This window comes from Bemisia tabaci, chromosome 1 (assembly GCF_918797505.1).
Source record: "Bemisia tabaci chromosome 1, PGI_BMITA_v3".
NCBI classification, from domain to species: Eukaryota; Metazoa; Arthropoda; class Insecta; order Hemiptera; family Aleyrodidae; genus Bemisia; species Bemisia tabaci.
Genome location: NC_092793.1, coordinates 45,687,950 through 45,708,456, shown reverse-complemented (window position 1 = coordinate 45,708,456; position 20,507 = coordinate 45,687,950). Strand labels below are relative to the sequence as shown.

At 41.2% G+C, this 20,507-nt stretch overlaps 1 protein-coding gene across 1 annotated transcript in view; it reads right to left on the bottom strand.

The window, feature by feature from the left end:
- The window catches only part of LOC109038928 (uncharacterized), a 58,460-nt gene extending 47,482 nt beyond the window's left edge, over positions 1 to 10,978 (bottom strand). Inside the window, exon 1 of the mRNA XM_019054200.2 lies at positions 10,297 to 10,978. Within this exon, the coding sequence (XP_018909745.2) occupies positions 10,297 to 10,309 (13 nt within the window). The 5' untranslated portion in view covers positions 10,310 to 10,978. The remainder of the gene's footprint in view (positions 1 to 10,296) is intronic.
- Positions 10,979 to 20,507: the final 9,529 nt, after the last annotated feature.

Genomic DNA, 20,507 nt, shown 5'->3' with positions numbered 1-20,507 from the left:
ATTTCTTATAGCCTTTTATAGCCGATGGCAACTAAGCAACAGCCCGGCGATAAAGTGTATGCTAAACGTTACTAATCACGGATGCTAGGACTTGGTGAGTTTTTGGACTACCGCTCTCTTTTTGGGCCGCAGTATCTTGATTTAATTTGCGAGGAAAGCTCCGTATGTTTTGATGGATGCCTGCCATTCCTAATATGTTGGAGCGCCTTCAATTTCGTATGATACTGTGCAATACTTCTGGTGTGAAATAGTTGACTCAAGCGCCGTGGTATGTACGCTGCGGCGCGGCGCGGCAGGCGGGCAGCCAGCGCGAAACGCGCATTGGCGCCTACAAACCTAACGGGGATACTTCACGCATTGCGCAATGCGTAAAGTATCCCTATTAGGTTTGTAGGCGCCAGTGCACCGCCGCTCCGCTTTGTGTTAGGCTCTACTATTTAATCTCGTGCAGTCAGCGTTTTTCAACTCATGACTTTGAAATGTTTGCACACTCTGTATGGATTAATCTCATTTTAATTTATGAAAAAAATATGTAGTAAAGGAAAATATAATATGCATTTTGTAAATATTATTAAGGTGATTTCGCACCAACTTAAGGATTTACAAAGCACACGAATTTCTACACAATTTCTTATAGCCTTTTATAGCCGATGGCAAAAACGCAACTGCCAGGCGATAAAGTGTAAAGCCCGGCGATAGGAACTATAGCCCGGCTGTATAATTTTTTATCGCTTCGTGTAGCCGGGCCGTAAGATTTTTTCCACTTTCTACAGCCAGCTATATGATTTTCTATCGCCTTCTTCAGTTGGCTATAAGAACTCCTACGGTATTTTGAAACGCAGCTCCTATCGCCAATTTTTACCAGGGCTCTGCGATCATTTTTGAAAGTAACCTCAACTATTGGAAATTATGAGAGAAAAACCGAGGTACGCGTTTTTACTGTGCGTCGTGTCCATAATTTTGCCTCTGAAATGGACCGTAAAATTAACTTTAACGAAGGGTACGCCCCCTGGCTGCTACGCGACCCAACCTCCCGACGGCGCTTCGCGGATCCCTCGTGTTTTAATCTAAAAAGAGTGGCTTCATCTATATCCTACAGTAACTATATCTTATCCATAGCCCAACAAAATTTCCCAAACTATGAATAATGATGAAACATAAAAAAAAATTAATAATATATTCTCAAAATTATCGAGGAAATCAATAAAAATGCTGCTACACAGTAAGGAAGAAAGCCTTTTTGTAAAATGTGATTCACAAAGAATAATATGCTCATGTAGGATTACCGAAAAAGTCAATAATAATGATGATTTATAATGAGGAAGAAAACAAATTTATAAAGATTGCTTTACGACTCGCTGAAAAAAAATCACTGGCATCAGACGAGTACATGAAAAAAAGTAGAAATAAAAGAACGGAAAAAACCCTTAGCTAAACCACACAAAACACCAAAGAACGTGTCGCAAAGTCCCAGAGGAAACTTGGCCTGCTGAACAAGTCGAAAAACTGTAAATGGTCGGAAAAAAGCTGCAAACCCGAGGAAGGGAAAGTGGGGGTGGAGGAAGACTCTCTATGAGAAAGGGTAGCGGATTGAGTTGGCGCAACATGAGCTAGGAGCGGGTAGAAGGGGTGGTGGACACGCTCAGCGTTACAGGTCTTTAAGCGTTTCACATAATACGCTTTATGATTTTACGATTCGGTCTCGGATCCTTCTACAGTGCGCATGAGGATCAATGATTCTCGGTGCAATGTTTTACGCGGAAACAAAGAAATGTCAAAAGGTGGATTACTGCAAAACGGCATTTTCACGTACTTGATCCGCCCCTAGATCCTCTTCCGACATTGAGCGCGAAGTTACGGATCGCGGGCGTGTTCCCTGTTACGGCGCCGGCGCCGGCACGGACTCGGTGGCAAAGACAGTCCGTAGATATTATCTAATAGAAATGGGCGGGCCACAAATTTCTACTCGATTTTATTAAAAATTCCGCCCGCGCCACGCGGCCCGCCGTCGCATCTCAGAGGTGCATCGCTTAATCAACTCCGCGTTTATTCACAAACCACAAATCCACTTCGCGGTGCGCTCGCGGATCGCACTTTCCTGGCGCAGTGCGCACCGATTTGGCTCATCCCCGGAAATCCGCCGTTCATGCCGACACGGAATCCTGGAATTTTCACGCAAAAATCGGCAACGCCTACACAACTTTTTCCCGCCCGAATGAAAGTCACGTTTTAAGTGATAGCATTGATCTGGTGTGACTCGTCGCAGCTATTTCTGTACCGTCTTTTTGTCTTATACTGCCGTCCTAAGTTAGGACAACGTATGAGCTTCAAATGTTGCCTTTCTCCTAATATAATACGTATTTATTTCTCAGAAAAGCCGTTCAAGTAATACGTAACGCACTTAGGGGGGTTTGACCTAACGTTACGGTGCGTTGCAAGGGGGTAGGGGGGAGGTCACGCCCAGCGTTACGTGACAAATCCGAGCCGGAGAGGGAAAAACATTTTAAGAAAAAACGTGCAAAAAATTGAAAATCCCCCCCTCCCCCTTCCCGCTAATGAATCTTTACGGCGCGTGATCCAGCCGGGTGTCGCACTTCCTCACCCTCTCACTCCCTCTTCTATGCACGCTCCAATACTATAGTGAATATGCTACGCAATTTAGTTTTTAAGTAATCCGAAAACACAATAATGAGTAACAGAAAAAACGAAACAGGGACTGGGGTAACCTTTCTAGACGTTTTAAAATTTCAGACGCATCTTCATAAGAATCGAACTCTTGATTATTGTTGATGCGGAGATCTTTAAATCTCGTCGGTCCGCCTGGTCCTGGAATATGCAAAAGCATTCATAAATAAAAGCAATCGAAGTTTTTAATGCCCACTGAGTAGACGCTGCCTAGAGCATCTCTTGATTTTGTACCAGGGCACTTTTGCGCAGGTGTTTTCGGCGTTTCCAGACTTTTGCTGATTTTCACCAATGTATAATTTCGTGGGATATCCGCGTATTGCCGCAATCACAAGCTGAATTTGGCAGCTGAATATGGGAGTCAACAGTCATCGCTCAACAGCTGAAATTTCGCGAATTCGAGTTACTTTCATCCAGATGTGTATCAAATCTATTTGAATAGTTCAGAAAAATCCGACATTATTCGATGGTCGCTGGGAATCGTTGCTGAATTTTGCGCTACACGCTCAAAATTCAGGCATGCATCGGGCCGATGACTTCCAAATCGAAGCCACATTCAGCTCCCACATTTAGCGTGTGATTGCGGCAAAAGATAAGATTCAGGTTCATAAGAATAAATCCAAAAAGTGTCAGGAAAGTTTAGCGTATGAAAAGAATTTCGGCAACATCCGGTGGTTCATATCCGACGTTTTCTTTTAACGCGGTAGTATACGATACGCCTTCGCCATCTCCGACTGTTTGCGCCGTCTTTGGCTGTTTTTACATCATTGTGCTTTTGGTTATAATCAGTTGCGTGGTCGAGCTCTGATGTAAGTTTTCGGGCACCAGCTCCAGTGTGTTCAGTGGAGTGTGTAATGACCCCCGGGATCTTCGTGTGCTCCACGGGCAGAGCCGCCATCGCGGATAAGCGTGGATTTGAGCTTTTCAAGCATCGAGTCGAGCAGTACACTCCATCGATCGAGTGGATCTCACAGACAATGAAAGCATTTTGGCGTCGGAACCCACTTTGAGCGCTCGAGCACAGCATATTGCTGTACTTAAAGTGTTTCTACGGAATGAATCGTTATTTATGTGTTATTGATTCCGCCCACAGCCCACAGGAAAAGGGACTTAGATGCCGAGGGCCGTATTCTGCCGTTCTAAGGCGAAACGCCGCATGAGCCTTCAGACGACGACTTTCCTTTGACAAATCACGCATTTTCGGGCAAATTTTTAATTATTTTTCTTCCGATTTTTCAGAGACTTTTGTCCGTTCTTTGATCTACAGTATCTAATAAGTTCGAGGGAAAGAATTAGTAACTGTCTTCAGAAATAAATATTTTCAAGAAATTTGGCAGCATTCGAATGCTTATGCGGCATTCTTCCTTAGCAGATCAGTGCCTACTCAAGGGAGGTTCATAGAGACCTTTATTGATACAACTCCATCCAGAGAAGAATTTTTTCCAACTTCCGGGCAAAATTCGACAGTAAAGCTCTTGAAATATAAATCCTTGGGGGTAAATGCAGTTCTTACGTAGCAGCAAAGGGGGAAAAAAAACTGTATACGTGACGTGTGCTTGCGGGAATTTTATCCTAGGAGACAAAATCTGTGTTACCAAGTTATCATTGTGGCCGTAGTCCTTGAGTTGTTGCTAAAAAGCTCAGGTGCAACTCAGAATTGTTTACACTAAACATACGTGCGTCGTGCGTGCCCGAGACAACACACCGGACACACCGTATTCAGAGGAGATTTTCTTCAACAGTGTACCCAACAATTTGCAACTAACAGTGTCTCAATTTCACATTTTTGAGAACCGTATGGACTGACTTTTTCCACCTGCCGCCCCCTTCTCATTCGTTCTGAAACTTCAATAAAAACCATCAAGTGAACGAGCCGGAGGGGAAGGAGGTGCATAAGACGCGTTTATTCGTATTAGACACATTTTTTGCGAAAGCCCTGTCAACACTACTAGCAAAAGTTCAAGGAACTTTGCGCGAAACTTAAGTTCCGTAAACCTATCTCTGTGCGGTCAAGGCCTTCCATTTATAAGAACAGAACGAAAAAATTATGAAAGAACAAACATAAAAGTGGTTTAATAATTTTAGCTTCCGCCGGCGCGGCGCCGCCGTGCCGCGCTGACCGCACTGTATTTGGCGCAATGCGTGAAGTATTCCTGCAGTCTTGTAGGCGCTAATATGTGTTACATGCCGACCGCCGCTCCGAGGGCTTCTCCTTTTCATCTCAAGTCCTCGTCATCATTTCTCTCTAAGTCGCGCCCTTCCAGGCCAAATTGTGTGCTTGGTTTCTCTCTTAACTTGACTAATTAAAGGTACTGTCTCTTGTATCACCGAAAGACGACAAAATTAGAAATTACTATACTCTCAGAAAATGAGAGATTTTGTCGCCTACTCTAGTTTGTAATTTTTTTTTCGGAATCCGATTTTTTTTTATACCTACATTTAAAAAAATTGCAAAATTTGCCGCCATGGGCTGCGGCCCATGTGGTCACACCCTAAATCCGGCCCTGTCGGTAATGAAGAGTAATCTTCAGGAACAAATTAAGTTGCCCATGAGTACAAGCCTCATGAATATTTTAAGTGGCTGAGGACGCACCAAATGATATTGACTTTGCTGTTTTTTTTATCGTGACAGTGTACTTATTCACTTGTGCCAAGTTCAAGAACTGCACCGCCCTCAAAAGTGCTCGGCTATGCCCTATGCTAAATAAACACAATCTCGTGACGGCTTGTTGTTTTTACACTGAAGTGTTGACCGTATTCAAATATTTCCTTTTTCGTGTGTCAGTGAGACAATTAAATATCATTAATTAGTGTAAGCAATTGAGCTAAGCTGCCGTGCTAAGGAAAAACGACGTATGAGCCTTCCTGCGTTGCCAAATATCTTTTGAAAAATCACGAGTTTTCGAGAAAATTTGCAAAGATTTATCTTCCAATTTTTCAGAGAATTTCGCTCGTAATTTGGTCTAAAAGTGTCTGAAAATTTCGAAAAAAAATATTCATAAGTCCCCTTAAAATTGAATATTTTCAGAATAAATTTGGCAACATTCGAATGCTCATACGGCGAATTTTCTTGACACGGCATCCTGCCTGTAGACTATAGACGCCTGCTCCGCTCTTTATTTGGGGCTTTATTGGGGGCCACTTTATTTGGGGACTCAAAAACTGAAAACACGACAACCCTGCCGATGTATTTGGTGCCCTATCTTTGCATGGAGAGTTTGTCTTGATGTAGAGGTGGACTCTCAGGATAGCGTGGGATATCCCCTCCATTTTGGCCTCAACTTGAGAGCTTTTTTTGAGCTTAGGAGTTGATTTCAGAGAAAAAACAGTGGCACCATCGTGTTTCTCGCGGACTTTAGCTTAAGAAACAACTGCCAAATCGCAAATTCCTCACACATGCAACATCTCCATTTTTCATTTTTGAGAGCTGCAGTCGGCCGTAGTACAGAGTAGAGGCGGCGGACCTGTTACCTGCACGCGCTATTGGAACCTACGTTGATGGCATTCACGTATCGGCGAGTGCTTCAAACCGCGTTTGCTGATGCCGTGATTTTATCACGATTCATTCCAGAGTTCCCGCATCAAAAATCCTGATGCCAAGCTCAATGATAATAAGCGAGTCTCCCTGATCCGGCTGCGGGAGGTTTATCGGTAAACCAGATCGGAAACTTCTCCGCCTCGGCCGTCCCGATCGGGAGCCGAGGGAGAGACGGTCGTTGTGGCCCATCAGAAACATTTTCGTCGAGAACAATTGCATAAGCTCACACGTAATTCAGAATCTCACGAGGGGAGCCCGGGACTCAAAACATGGAATTGAATAACTACACAAAACGGACGAGAAGGTACCAATCAATCACCCAATCACGATGCCACGACCGGGTTGACCCGATCGAACCGCGGTTCAACCGTTGCTTTTTCACCAGGTCCTCGACTGCCCAATATTGTTGAGCCTCGGCTTCCGTTACTTGAAACGACTTACAGAGCTCGTGAGTTTCCGACGCTTAGGCTCTTTTAATAGTTGAAGACTGATGCTAGTCGGGGAATCGATCACCTTCGCCGAGCAGCATTTGATGCGCCGAAATCTATGGTCAGATCGGAGGTCTCGTGTGAACCAAGATGACGTAGATCCCGAATTGAAGCGGTGCGCTCCGCAAAGAGCGAATCACACAGTTCAGTTACAAAACCGCAAAGCTCCGACTCTCTCATTCAAAATCCCATTATCAAAACCTTGAATTAAGTCATCTCAGTCCGGAAGGCACCGGCCGTCGCAAGCGACTTGCGCTTTGTCGACTTGATATCTTGCACTCAGTGGCGTGGCGCGAATTGCGATATATCGATTGTTATGTCATTTAAACCCACGGCAAAGAATCGATTATTAAGGTGTTCGCTGCGAACACCCTGTTTATCGATCCTTTTCCATAGGTTTAAATGGCCGATCAGTCGATATATCGCAAAGCACGCCACGCCACTGCTTGCACTTTTAACCCGTCCTACTTTCTCACCTCTTCCCAGGGAGCACCATGATCTGTTTTCCATCAATTCCCCGTCCAAAAATATCTCTTTATTGGACGGCACACGTAGGAATGCGGAACTTGGAAGACAAGCGGGACAAGTGCTGTTTTTGAAAAAAAATAAGGCATTAACGATTTCAACAAAAATTAGTTTTAAAATATATTTTAAGGAAAATTTCACTACTGAAATCCAATTTCTTAGCATCAAAATGTGAGTTTTAACTTTCTTATGCCGCCATTTAGCTCCATGTAATTTTGAAACTTTAACACGCATTTCTTGAAATAGAAAAAAACGGCGAGAATCCCCCTTTTCCTCCAAGCCCCTCAAATTAGAAGGAAAGAATAAGTGTAAAGAGTAGATAAAAGTTACCTAAGACCTTATGTAAAATACGTTTAAGGATGGTGGGAGATTAAATGTGTAGTGAATGAAACATATAACATCATAGGAGCATGAAGAGGCACACAGGAGAGAAAAACCAGATGGATAAGACATACCGTAAGAAAAGAAGGTTTAGTGGAGGTGTTTCCGCGCCCTCTCAATCTAATGATTTTTTTCATGAATTTTAATCTCCAGTAAAGAAAAAATATAAATGAACGTATCCACAGATACGATGACTTGAGAGCGCTGCCTACGATAGCGCGGAAAGAAAATTCAATTAAAATCAGTGCGCGAGAAACCACTCTGCCGAAACTTGAGAAATTACAGAATGTACAACGTATCATAACTATAATATAAAATCGTAGGAATAATGCGTAACGTATAACGCCTGAGACGCGAAGCACTTCAGGGAGTTGGACCGCGAGGCGGTCAGGTAACCTACCCCATATGTTAAGAAAATTATCAATAACTCAGTTTTAAACGGAACTTCAGATGACCGCGATTTGATAAAACCTGCTTCTAGAAAAGTTCATGCAGCTTAGAAATTGCAGGTCTCTATTCCTAGAGAAGAGGAGGACGAGTGTGGAAAACTTGAATGTATTAATCCTAGCGATTTTAATTAAAAACCGGCATTGAGGTCTTGGCGAGCAAAACTTCAGTGTCTCTCTAATTACGTAAAATAAAATACCAAAATTGGCCAATATGGTGTATAAGGAATCAAGAGGTGAAATTTCAGGATCATTGAAGAATATTTATACCGCGCTTCTCTTTTTCTCTTGAAAAATGTACTCCTTACATGAAATAATACGTACTGAAATAAACGTGAAGTGCAAGAAACATCATAAAAGTTCAGAGGATTACTTATGGAAAGAACGCGTTGCTGTGACGGTGTTTTTGTTTACATTTTTTATAACCATTTGGTATAGTTTTAAGTACCATTTTTTCCATAGACGTTTATAGAAACTGTAACAAAAATCCTTTGAATTCCCTCCATTCGAAGATTTTTAGGACTATTTATTGGGTACTTACTACAATTGTTATTGTAATATTGAAAACTTGCGTCAACATTGAGGCGCGTCATCGTTAGGACGTCGAGTTTCAGAATGGTTTTCCTATAACTCAAAATTTCTGCTGCATGCACCTGCTATACATTCCATCCGTTTGAATGCATGTAAACAAAATGAATTGAACTTTTAAATATTTTTAGTGTTACGTATGGAATCTACTGCAAGAGTTTCTCGGTTCTCATCTCCTTCCCCTTCATGCAAATATTTGATCTCGAAACGGGAAAATGGGAGGAGTATCCTCGGAGACTTGAACGAATGGGTAGAAAAAAATAACTGCCATAGTACGAATTCAACGTCACCATAGCCACCATTGCTCTTGGGTTTAGCAAACCTTCGATCCCTGATAAAGGAAGTTTGTAGAAGACTTGGAAACTTAAACAAAAAGTAATGAGTGAATTTTACTAAGTTCCTGGGAATGTAGGGATTAAATATTATCACAGCGTTAACGAATAATTCTCAACAAGTCTACACTCAAAAAACAAGTATGGGAAGAGTGACTTACCGGCCGAGTTATGGATCATGGAGCCATAAAATATAGTTCGTGGAGCCATGCTTATAGGTTCACGACCAATAAGGTATGGCCCAGAAAGCCATACTGTAGACGGTAAGTCACTTTGGTTAGAAATTATGGATCTCCGAGCCATTTTTTATGGGTCTCAGAGTCATACCTTTTTTTGAGTGTACGGAAATAGTAGCAGATACGAAAATATGCATATCGATGGCCAAAGTTCGAGACCGCGTATCTCTGTTTGCGACTTTGCATCTTCCCGTCATAATTTATCGTTTCCTGTGGAAACTAATTTACGTAAATTCTTGATGCCCTCTTGATTTGTCTCCCCTTATGGCAGAATATTCGTTAAAAACTTACAGCTTTTATATTAGCTCTTTTCTCCTCAAAAAAAGAAAGAAGGAGCGGAATTTTGAAACATAGAGATACGTGGTTATTTGCACTTTGCCTATCGATATCTGATTCCCTGTTGTTGTTGTTGTTGGTGGTGATGATGGTGTTTTTTGTTTGTTTTTTTTCTTTAAAAAAAATTCCAAAAGAAAGGGTGGCTGCCGTTTCTACAGCTCTCCTGAATTTTGAATTCAATTTTACCCGCCTTATTTTGCGGTTCAAAGTTATCTTTGGGCGGCATAGAATATTAGAAAATTAGCATAAAATGATGTGATCATATTTTTCTGAAAATTCAAAAGACGGAAATGAGCTCATAGAAACGGTCTCTTTTTAATAGGACTCGAGTGCCGAAAGCCCATGGTATCCGGTAGTGGCGATGGATACGGAAAATCAAGGCTCGAAAGTACTTCGCATTTGGGTTGTTGAGAAATGATGGGCTCATACTGCCGTGCTAAGGAAGAACGCCGTATGAACATTCGAGAGTTGCCACATTTCCTTCGCCAAAATGTTTATTTTTGAGGAAAGTTATGAATATTTTTCCTTGAAACTTTCAGGAACTTTAGGTGAAATTGCTCACAAAATCATCTTAAAAAACGATTGGAAAATATTCATTAATTCACCAGGAAATTTATGTTTTATCAAAGGAAATTTGGCAACGCCTGAAGGTTCATACGGCGTTTTTCCTGAGCACGGCAGCATAGCTCTTGGCCTCGGATGGAGAGTAAAGAAAAGAGCGAGTAATGAGAGTTGTCTAACCTGCCGAAAGCATGTTGATTATCCACTTTGGACTTTCGTGTAGGCAGAAGGATCGGAAGGGTCGGTGGTCATCCAAGGGTCACTGGGCGGGCTCGCACACTTTTCCACTGAGCACGTGAGCACAAGGTCTAGCCGCGAGTTAAAACGCACGAAATCGAAAAGCGAAAAGCGCTCGAAAACCCGAAACCGCGAGAACAATGGGCAAGCGCAGCTGGCCCGGACGACGAAGACTTGCGGGCAGGTGGATCCCAGACCCGGAGCCGCGCGCGTGGGGTTAATGAATAAAATGCAAGAGTTCTCAAAGTTATGAAATGTGACACTGTTTTGAAGCGGGCGGGGCCCGGGGCGCACGGCTTCCGCGTTTGTTTTTACGAGAAAAACTGACAGAGGCGAGCCGCGCGAAGATGGGCCGATTGTAGCGCGGGTGAGAATAGTCGAGCAGGAAGATGCTCTGCTCGGACTGGGTCTTGGTCCCGCTGTCCGGGGATCCGTATAATGAGTGGTTTCTCGAGACCCGAGAGAGTTCTTATATCAGCCGCGCTTATCTTCGGCTTCTCCCCACACAGCCGTGGATGCCCCCATGGGATCCGAGTTGATTTTTATTCCTCGGGATACCGGTGGCGGTGCCTCCTCGCACGGGTGTCCCCACTGTCCCGCGCACCCACCTTCGGTCGCCGTTTTCTTCCCTGGCCGCTCTTTGAGTACCTCTCAGTGACTTTGCGATATTAGGCACAGAGAGAGAAAAGGAGCACTGGAAAAAAAAACACACATTGGATCTAGGGTCTAGACTCTTAAAAACATCGACAAGAAAAAATACTCTTGATTCAATCAGATTTAAGCTTAAATCGAGAGCCAAGCCTCTTAGTTTGAGCGGATTTCCTTTTGATTTAAGCTTTTTGATTGAATCACGAGTCCTTTTTCTTGTCAATGTTTTCAAGAGCCTGGGCTCTAGATCCAATGTGTTTTTTTTTTCCCCAGTGAGGTGTTTGCATGAGGATTGTGTACCCTGTGACGTAGGTCGGTACAACCTGGTCGGCAAAATCCGAAATTTGAAGTATGAAAAACGGAACATAATGTCCAATTTTTTTGTTTAAATCAACTCATGATATAATTTCAAACACTTTATGTAGAATGCATTTTTTCCATAAACTATACCATTTCCAAGAAAATCGATGATGAAAATCGCCGGACCGACCTACGTCATCAAAAAAATTCACATCACAGGGTATAGACCCTTAGTCGTCCAAGGGGGGCGTAATGTGATATTTTTCCCGGGGGGTGCGGGGGCACAGCCGACGTGGAAAGCGGTTGAGACAATTTCGGCAAATCATAGAGCAATTTTACGCTATTTTCAGGTTTAAAGCTGATTTATCGCACAGAGAAAAAATTTCAAAATCGAACATATTGAAGTAACCGAAAGACTTGTGAAATAAATCATTTTCATAAAATTAAAGCCACTAGATGCATCCAAGCACCATTATTTTCAGAAGAGTGCGCGAAAGATTATGACCTAAAATACTGTTTTTAAAAACTAAACTGAAAATGGCGTGCCCAAGAAACATATCAGCCGGAAAGATTTTTCTGGCCCCATCGAAAAATGAAACATTCAGTCTAGTAAGTAAAAGTTGATATTTTGAAGGCGGGACAGAGGGAGAGAGAGAGAGAGAGAGGAGAAAAAAAACGTGTTGGGTTGGATAAAGATATAAGGTGTTCAGTAAGAAAAGTAAAAAAATAAAGCGACAAGAACGAATCGATGAAATTCCTGAGAGATCTATGGCAGGAAGCCCCAGTCAACAATCATTTTGTTAACAATGACAATGTTTTTAGAAGTGACAGATCGGTTGAAGCCTAATTTTGCGAGAGTAAACTTAACTATATTTTATTAGAATTCACCGACTGAACGACCTCTTTCGGCTCCGCTGTTAAATCCTGAGTTTTTAGTAAGGTGTAGTCATTTTAGCGATATTCTCATTAACCTTTAAGTGCTGAGGCCGAGTCAAATTGACCAAGGCTTCCTTAAAATAGTGGCCCGCAGGTTGTGAGGGACCGTCACTGTCAACACAGCCGAAAAAAGGAGAGACATAATCAGGCCTCGCTTTTAAACTATTTCTCCCGAATCCGAGCGACATCTCATTGGTAGCGTAGAGCGTAGCATTGAGTGTTCACGCCTTGCGCCATTGCGCCTTCAATTTTGAAGATGAAACACGGACTTCCATCATGTGCGAATAGTTGTATCTTTGCACCGTCATCAACGCGTTCCCTTTACCTTATTGTCTACCTCCATACTGAGTTTGTTTCCGTTTTTCACATTTGTATATGTAGTGATGCTTCGAAGGCTACGTGAGCAACACAGCCGAAGATGCGAGGGAAGGCATCATCCGGCCTCGTTTTTTTACTTGCTTTCCCCAATCTCACCAGCAGCATATAGCAAAGCATTGCGAGTTCACGCCATCGCGCCTTAAATTTTGCATATGCAATATACACAGTCACCAATCATTAATAGTTGTATCGCGTTTAGATGTGTCTTATTTTTACAATTTGAGATAAGTTAAAGTTGGGTGATTTCACGATAATAGGAATAGTCGTGTCGCCGTGGGTTTTGAACGACACCGGGCAAAACGATTGAAAACCAAATTAATTAATCAATAGGAATGATGTCCCTGAACCTATCCATGCTAAAAAATATGATGAATTATTATTATATTTAATAATATGAGACTTTAAAGGCCGAAAATGTCCGGTCGGTTACGCGTCGCCAACCCCGATTTTGAAGCAAAAGAGCAATTTGCGGTAACAAATCAGTACTGATCATGAACTCTTTGGCAATATTTGCTGAAAAGAGACTCTAGTGTTCAAGAAAATCAGTTTGAAGTGAAATGTTTATTATTGAGCGGGAAAAGTCATAAGAAAGAGGTGTCGCCACATTTGGCAACAAATTTTTGCAGTTGTATAAAGTGCAGTGTTTATCTCGCCAGATGGAGTCAGGAGTTTCAGAACTGCCATCAAATTGTTCTCTGAAGTCTTCTTGACAAAACTATTACTAATAAGTCACTTTTTTTTACAATGAAAACTTTAATTATTACGAAAACCAGTGATTTTTACGTGTGTAGCACTAATTCCTCACTACGCAAAAACCTCAATTTAATAGTACTTATTAAACTAAAAGGAAGTCTCCAAAGCTTAGAAAACTTTTAAGGCAGCATTAATTCCACCTCATAACTCAAGAATTGCCAAGTTTCATCTGTTGTATCATCTTTAATCTCACATTTTTGAGTGTCGGTTACGCTGTGTCTGTTACGTAACCGACACAATTTGGCAGGGCCGCCATGTTTGCGTGGACCTCCAGCAGTCCCGCGGGAAGCGCTGATACCTGATTCAATGGCTTGTTTATCAATCGCTTTAACTTTGCACTGAATCAAAATAGAGCGTGCCAAAGCTGGAAAAAGGAAGTTTAATACCTTTAAAATGAGGTAATGAAATCCTGTTAAAATTGGTTCACTTTTATTTCTAAGGTATTTCACATTTTAACTATTCCTGTTATCGTGAAATCACCCAGTTAAGTTTGCTCAAAATTTATAAATATCCAAATCAATAATTATTTTGAAAGGGGGTAAAATGTTTAAAGGTCTCACAAGCGCTCTAAAAATTAAAAGTGGAGAAACATAAGGGGGGAAAACGGGAAACAAGGCTAAAATATTAATAAAAACCGAGACGTTTCGACTCAAAAATGAGTCATTTTCAGTCGGATATACAAAAAAAAAAAATTGTGTATTTCCGACTGAAAATGACTCAGTTTTGAGTCAAAACGTCTCGGTTTTTTTTTAAATATTTTAGCCTTGTTCCCCGTTTTCCCCTTTGTTTTCCTACTGTTATCATTGTCTCGGGCTGCTCTTAAAAATGTGTATCTATCAGCCATCACGTTACCAAAAAGGTGAACATTTCAAAGAATAATATTTCTTACCCTCCAGAACATACAAATAACACGTTCAAAAACCATCATAATCAATCTGTTAGAATACAAGTCACTTTGGCCTTGACTTGAGACTTCGCGTGTGTGTGTGTATATATATATATATATAATTTTAAAAAAAAGCTGAGGGTTAATTAGACTAAAATCATACAAAATTCTCAATAATTTCACATGGTTTGGAAAAGCCCGGAAAACTCAACTCTTCAATTTTTGGACGATGACAGTTTTGAATGATGTAACACTCACATAAGTATAGTTGCGATTGTCTTTCATGTATCACAATCTATCATTTTGTAGACTTTTTTCTATTCAAGCAGAATTTTGTACATTATATATATCTTACCAAAAGTTATCATCTTGTTTCTAGTTATATTTGGACCTCGTTAAGCAGAACGGAACCAAGCCACATCAACTATTGCCAAATTTAATTGGACAATTTAATTTTTTACATGAAAATGGTTGTGCGGATTTTTGTGAAAATGTCTGTGAATTTTCTGCATAGTACGAGGTAAATTCCTTGAAATTTTCAAAGGAGCCCACACAAACATTCTCTTGTAAAAAATGAAATTGCCGGGTTAAATTTGGCAACAGCTGGTGTGGCTTGGTTCCTTTCTGCTTAACGCGGTCCATTTTACACGCAAAGACAGTTGTGCCATTAAAACCTCAGTTTGTTGCAAAATTTCTTTTTGTATTTCACATACAGCTCAAAAAATCTTTCTGTACAATATTGAGCAGTTTTTAGGTACATAACTGCTCTAATCACCGGTCGTGTTTTTTTTTTCAGATAATATCTTGAAATTTTTTTTCTAATTGACCCAAAGTTTGTTTGAGAAAGATACCAACACGGACATAGCAAGAAAGAACCCATCCGCGGTCTTGATCCTGTCTCTCTAAAAATCCAGAGGTGTCTTTTTTAGCTTTTGTTTTTGCACGACAAATCGCTAGAACTTTAATGTTTCGATTCAAAATTTTGCCTGATGCCAGTTGAATGGGTGGGATTCAGTCCCCCTCGACGAGTGAATGAGAAAACTTCAAAAAGTTCTCATTCAATTCGATAATTCGGTTGGATTCCTATTCAGATTCGATTCAGAGGTTTTGATTCGCCTTCAAATCATGAGGATACGAAAGAGTATAAATGCGTGCAAGGGACTCATGACCCTAATGCACGAGGCTGAATTTCAAAGCGTTGTTGTCTCTCAAAATATCCAACGTGAACGCTCAAGGTTCACTGATTCTATCTAGAGGTGTGTCTTTTTGTTTTGACTTTTACTCGTGCACTAGGGGCCTGTGGCCGCTACGCGGCCGCCAACCACTGAAAAAAACTACACATAAAAAATCGTAGAACAACCCTGTTTTACTTATTTCATAGATGAATGGATTCAAAAGCCGACGAGTGCACCCGAAAGAAAGCGTATTTATCTTTGATTGCAACGTCATATATGCACCACTTTTTATGTCTTATTTTTGAACACCGTTTTTAAAAAGCTACACACAACACAAAGTTTTTCTGAGGAGTTCCCAAGTTTTTTTAAAATACATAGGTTGTCCCAAAAGTACTGCACGTTTTTTTTATTTTGGACGAACGGTAGCAGATATCAAAATGCGGTTTGTGTAGTCTTAAAGACAGAGCAATTACCAATAAAACAACACAATCCGAGCTCTCTAAGTCAAAAAAATGACCAAGTTACAGGGTTTTGAAAATGGCTTCCAGAGGGGACCCCTACGGAAATTTAGCTTCTTTTCTGGGGGGGAAAAAAACAAAGATTTAAAGATTCAAGATCAATTGGTTTTATTAAATCAATTTTACACAATCTTACCAAGATTACTGGCATTTAATCCTCTTCACTTGACGACTGGACACTGGTTTCCTTCTCAAAATACCTTCCATCGCTTGCCACACAGCGCCGCAACCGTTCTTCCCACTTCTTCAAACATGTTTTTTCTTCTTGCCTGATGTTCTTCAAGAAAGTTTCAACAGCTCTTTCTATCTCGTTGATGGAGTTCAATTTCCTGCCTCTTAAGCCCTTTTTCAGCGTAGGGAATAACCAAAAATCGCAGGATGCAAGGTCCGGGCTGATATCATGTTGCCAACTTCATTCGATCGCGATGATCTCTCTGTAGAATTTTTGATTAATCAAATTTTTGTTTTTTCCAGAAAAGAAGCTAAAAATCCTGGAGTGGTCACCTCTACAAGTCATTTTCAAAACACTGTAACTTGGTCATTTTTTGACTTAGAGAGCTTGGATTTGTCTTGTTTTATCGGTAATTGGCCGTCTTTAAGACTACACAAACCGCATTTTGATATCTGCTACCGTTCGTCTAAAAAAAAAAACATCAACTCTTTGTTTTTTTTCCCGGAAAAGAAGCTAAAATTTCCGTAGGGGTCCCCTCTGGAAGCCATTTTCAAAACCCTGTAACTTGGTCATTTTTTGACTTAGAGAGCTCGGATTTGTGTTGTTTTATCGGTAATTGCTCTGTCTTTAAGACTACACAAACCGCATTTTGATATCTGCTACCGTTCGTCCAAAAAAAAAAACGTGCAGTACTTTTGGGACAACCTATGTAAAAGCTACGTACAGTAGGTAGTTTAGAAGTTTCAAAATTTCCGGAATGACTAAAAGTACTTAAAATCACAACACATTTTGATGCGATATATTCGTTTGTTCTGTTTTCTTTTTATTAAACCAAAATTAATTTTATGCGATTCAAGTTTCAGGATTGCTGCATCGTTTAAACATCGTCCGAGTTTCTGAATCGTTGCAATTAAAATACATATTTACCCATTAATTGGGGTAAAAACCGGGCAGGGACCGGCAAATGAAATGACGCGTTGACCTAGTCTCGCGGCGATTTGAGTGTCGCGCAAGCCAGGGAAGGGAGTGCAGTCGAGTGTCGAGTCATCTTCATGCAGTGTGGTGTGCCATCAATCCAGCTAGCGGCAATGTGCCTACACCCGTAATCGGATAGTTACCGCAAATAACTCTTGCATAGCGTTTGGTGCAATGCGAGAAGTAGGTATTCATGCAGTCTTGTAGGCGCTAACATGCGCTCGACGCCGACCGCACTGTTTGGCGCAATGCATGAAGTATTCTTGCAGGCTTGCAGGCACTGATATGAGTTTGATGCCGACCGCAGCGTGTTTCGGCATTCGAACTTGCGTTAGGATAATCACGGCATCTAACAATGGGGCTTAAAAATTCCATGCTGTGTTTCGACGCCGTATGAGTACTCCAACGTTGCCTCATTTCCCCCGATAAAATATTTTCTCTGAGAAAAGTTAAGAAAGGTCTGTATGTTAGCTTTTCTAGATTGAATGGACCATTAAGCAAGGTGCAAATTCAAGCACTCTGATACATGATTCTTCATCAGAATTTCACGTAGCAAGGAGCATTCCAATGTCGCTAACCTTGCAAACATAAACGATCATCTAAACTAGTTTCACCTCTACTCCCAATAAACTATGAATTCAAGACGAAAATTGCCGTCGCAAAGTTTACTTTTTGCAAAGAATGTACCTAAGTTGCACAAGCCTAGCAACATTGAAATGCTCTTAGTTCCTTTTTGCAAAATGCGATCCAATTGGTTGTTGCTGCAAAAAAATAGTTTCCCACAACCTGCTATACAATGCTCCAGTAACAATGTAAGTTGGCAGGAGCACTAACTTTTCGGGAAGAAAGCCTTCCCCCTACCTGGTTTCTCACTTAATATCCGCCCGAGTTTCGCAAATCTTCCGTTTCTCCTCATCGCAGCTTCCATTAAACCGCAATTGCCCGGAAACTAGGACCGCCATCTTATCTGATTAAATCGTTCGCCCTTTAGACCGATTCTGGGGGGTTAGGCTAGACTTGTCGATGAGTCAACTGTTGATCTAATTTCATTACGTGAACGTAGAAGAAAAACGGGGTAAAAAATCACTAATGTGTGATCAATTTTCAAGGACATTTCTGTAATTTCTCCTACGATTTTAAATAGATTAAAAAACGCGTAATATCCAAAATCTAAGCTCAGATTCGGATTCCTCGTGAAAAATTGATGAGATTTTATGCATCATATGTTAGAATAGCGTGATGGAAAGAGGTTTAATGACGTAAAAAAACACTAATGTGTGATCAATTTTCAAGGACAATTCTGTAAATTCTCTTACGATTTTAAATAGATTAAAATGCGTAATATCGAAAATCTAAGCTCAGATTCGGATTTCTCGTGAAAAATTGATGAGAATTCATGTATCATATGTTAAAATAGCGTGAAGGAAAAAGGTTTAACGACGCGTAGAGATTCTGTCGTACTTCCCCTTTGAACTACGCCGCCGCCTGTCGCCCGAGCGAAACCGAACGGGGAAGCGCCGCTATAAGCGCCGGCTAAGCGTTCGGTTTCGTCGCGAGGAATTCCTCACGATAAATTCTTATTCTTCCTCCTCCGCTGACCCACTGAGCCCCGCTGACCCATGTTGCCACGTTGCATTCATATGCTCGAATCAGTATGTCTACGTTGCGTTACGTCTCTTTCCTTCACGCTATGCTCGGGTATGATACATGAAATTGTATCAATTTTTAACGAGGAATCCGAATCTGAACTTCGATTTTGGGTATCACGCGTTTTAAGTCAAATTTTCCAAATTCGAAAATCTGAAATGACTGACGTGGCTTAAAATGCCATCTCGGCTCCTGTTCGATGGATTCTCCTGAAATTCGGTGTCAGGGTATGATACATGAAATCACATCGATTTTTTACGAGGAATCCGAATCTGATCTTCGATTTTGGGTATCACGCGTTTTAAGTAAAAATTTTCAACTTCAAAAATCCGAAATGACTGAAGTGGCTTAAAATGCCATCTCGACTCCTGTTTGATGGATTCTCCTGAAATTCGGTGTCAGTGTATGATACATGAAATCGCATCGATTTTTTACTAGGAATCCGAATCTGAGCTTCGATTTTGGGGATCACGCGTTTTAAATCAAAATCTGTCAAAATTCAAAAAATTCAAAATTCGAAAATCCGAAATGGCTTAAAATGCTATCTCGGCCCCTGTTCGATGGATTTTTCTGAAATTCGGTGTCAGGTGGTATTTTTCGACGGGAAACTCGAATTTTTAGTCCATTTTTTTAAAAGTCTCAAATTCAAGATGGCGGACGTGGGCTAAAATGCTATCTCGGTTTCGGTTTGTTCGAGTCTTGTGAAACGCGGTATCACACGGTATTTTTCAACGGAAAACTCGAATTTTTAGTCAATTTTTTAAAATTCTCAACTCCAAAGCCCATGGTCAAGCCGGTACCACACGTGCCCCACGTGCCCGGTCGATCGGCCCGCGCGGCGGTTCCCGCTGAATTTTAACCCGACGGATCGGGCTTACGGAATTATGTATTGTGATTGTGATGACACATCATTAGAATTTAAAGTTTTCTATTCAAAATTTTTGTCTGATACCAATTTGAGAAATGGGATTAGGTAGTCCTCTTTGACGAGCGATATTCGTGTACTTCTTAAATTAATTTGGATTCTTCATCAAATTCGTTCGCCAAGTCGGGGGCTTTGAATCGCCTTCAAATCACGAGAATACGCCATACGGAGCAGCTACATCCATTCGTTGTTGCCGTTTTCCTTGGACAATCATCCTGAAAAGTAAAATTTCAAGGTTTTTTTTCTAATTGTTAAGAAATCTGGCAACTATCATTGCTGGAATCGGTGCAAACCGGTGTCACTGATGAATGGTTCTTGTAAACATTGTTGCACTGATGAGCCCTTTCCACACGTTGCAAGTTTTGCTGCAAGTGAGCCGAAAGTGGAGTCATCACTCATCGATGATCGTGAAATTTGCGGGCGGGACGCAAATTTCACGATCATCGATGAGTGATGACTCCCACTTTCGGCTCACTTGCAGCAAAACTTGCAACGTGTGGAAAGGGCTATAAGGCCTCCATAGACGATCAAATTCCGAACCAATTCCGATCAAAGTAGACATGCTGATGACTGGTGGTCACCATCTACCATCAAATTTTGACGGGCCGTACTTTTTTGATCAAAGTAAGATCAGACCGGAGTGCCATCATTCATCATTTCCTGCCACAGGAAACATTTCTGTCAAGTTTTCATTTTAAAATGAAGCAAATTAATGAATTTCAGACTGATGACTCCCGACACTTTGATGCTACTTTGATCGGAATTGGTTCGGGAATTTGATCGTCTATCGAGGCCTATACTGATCACTGATAAGAGTGGTGTATTCAGTTTCAGTCAAGAT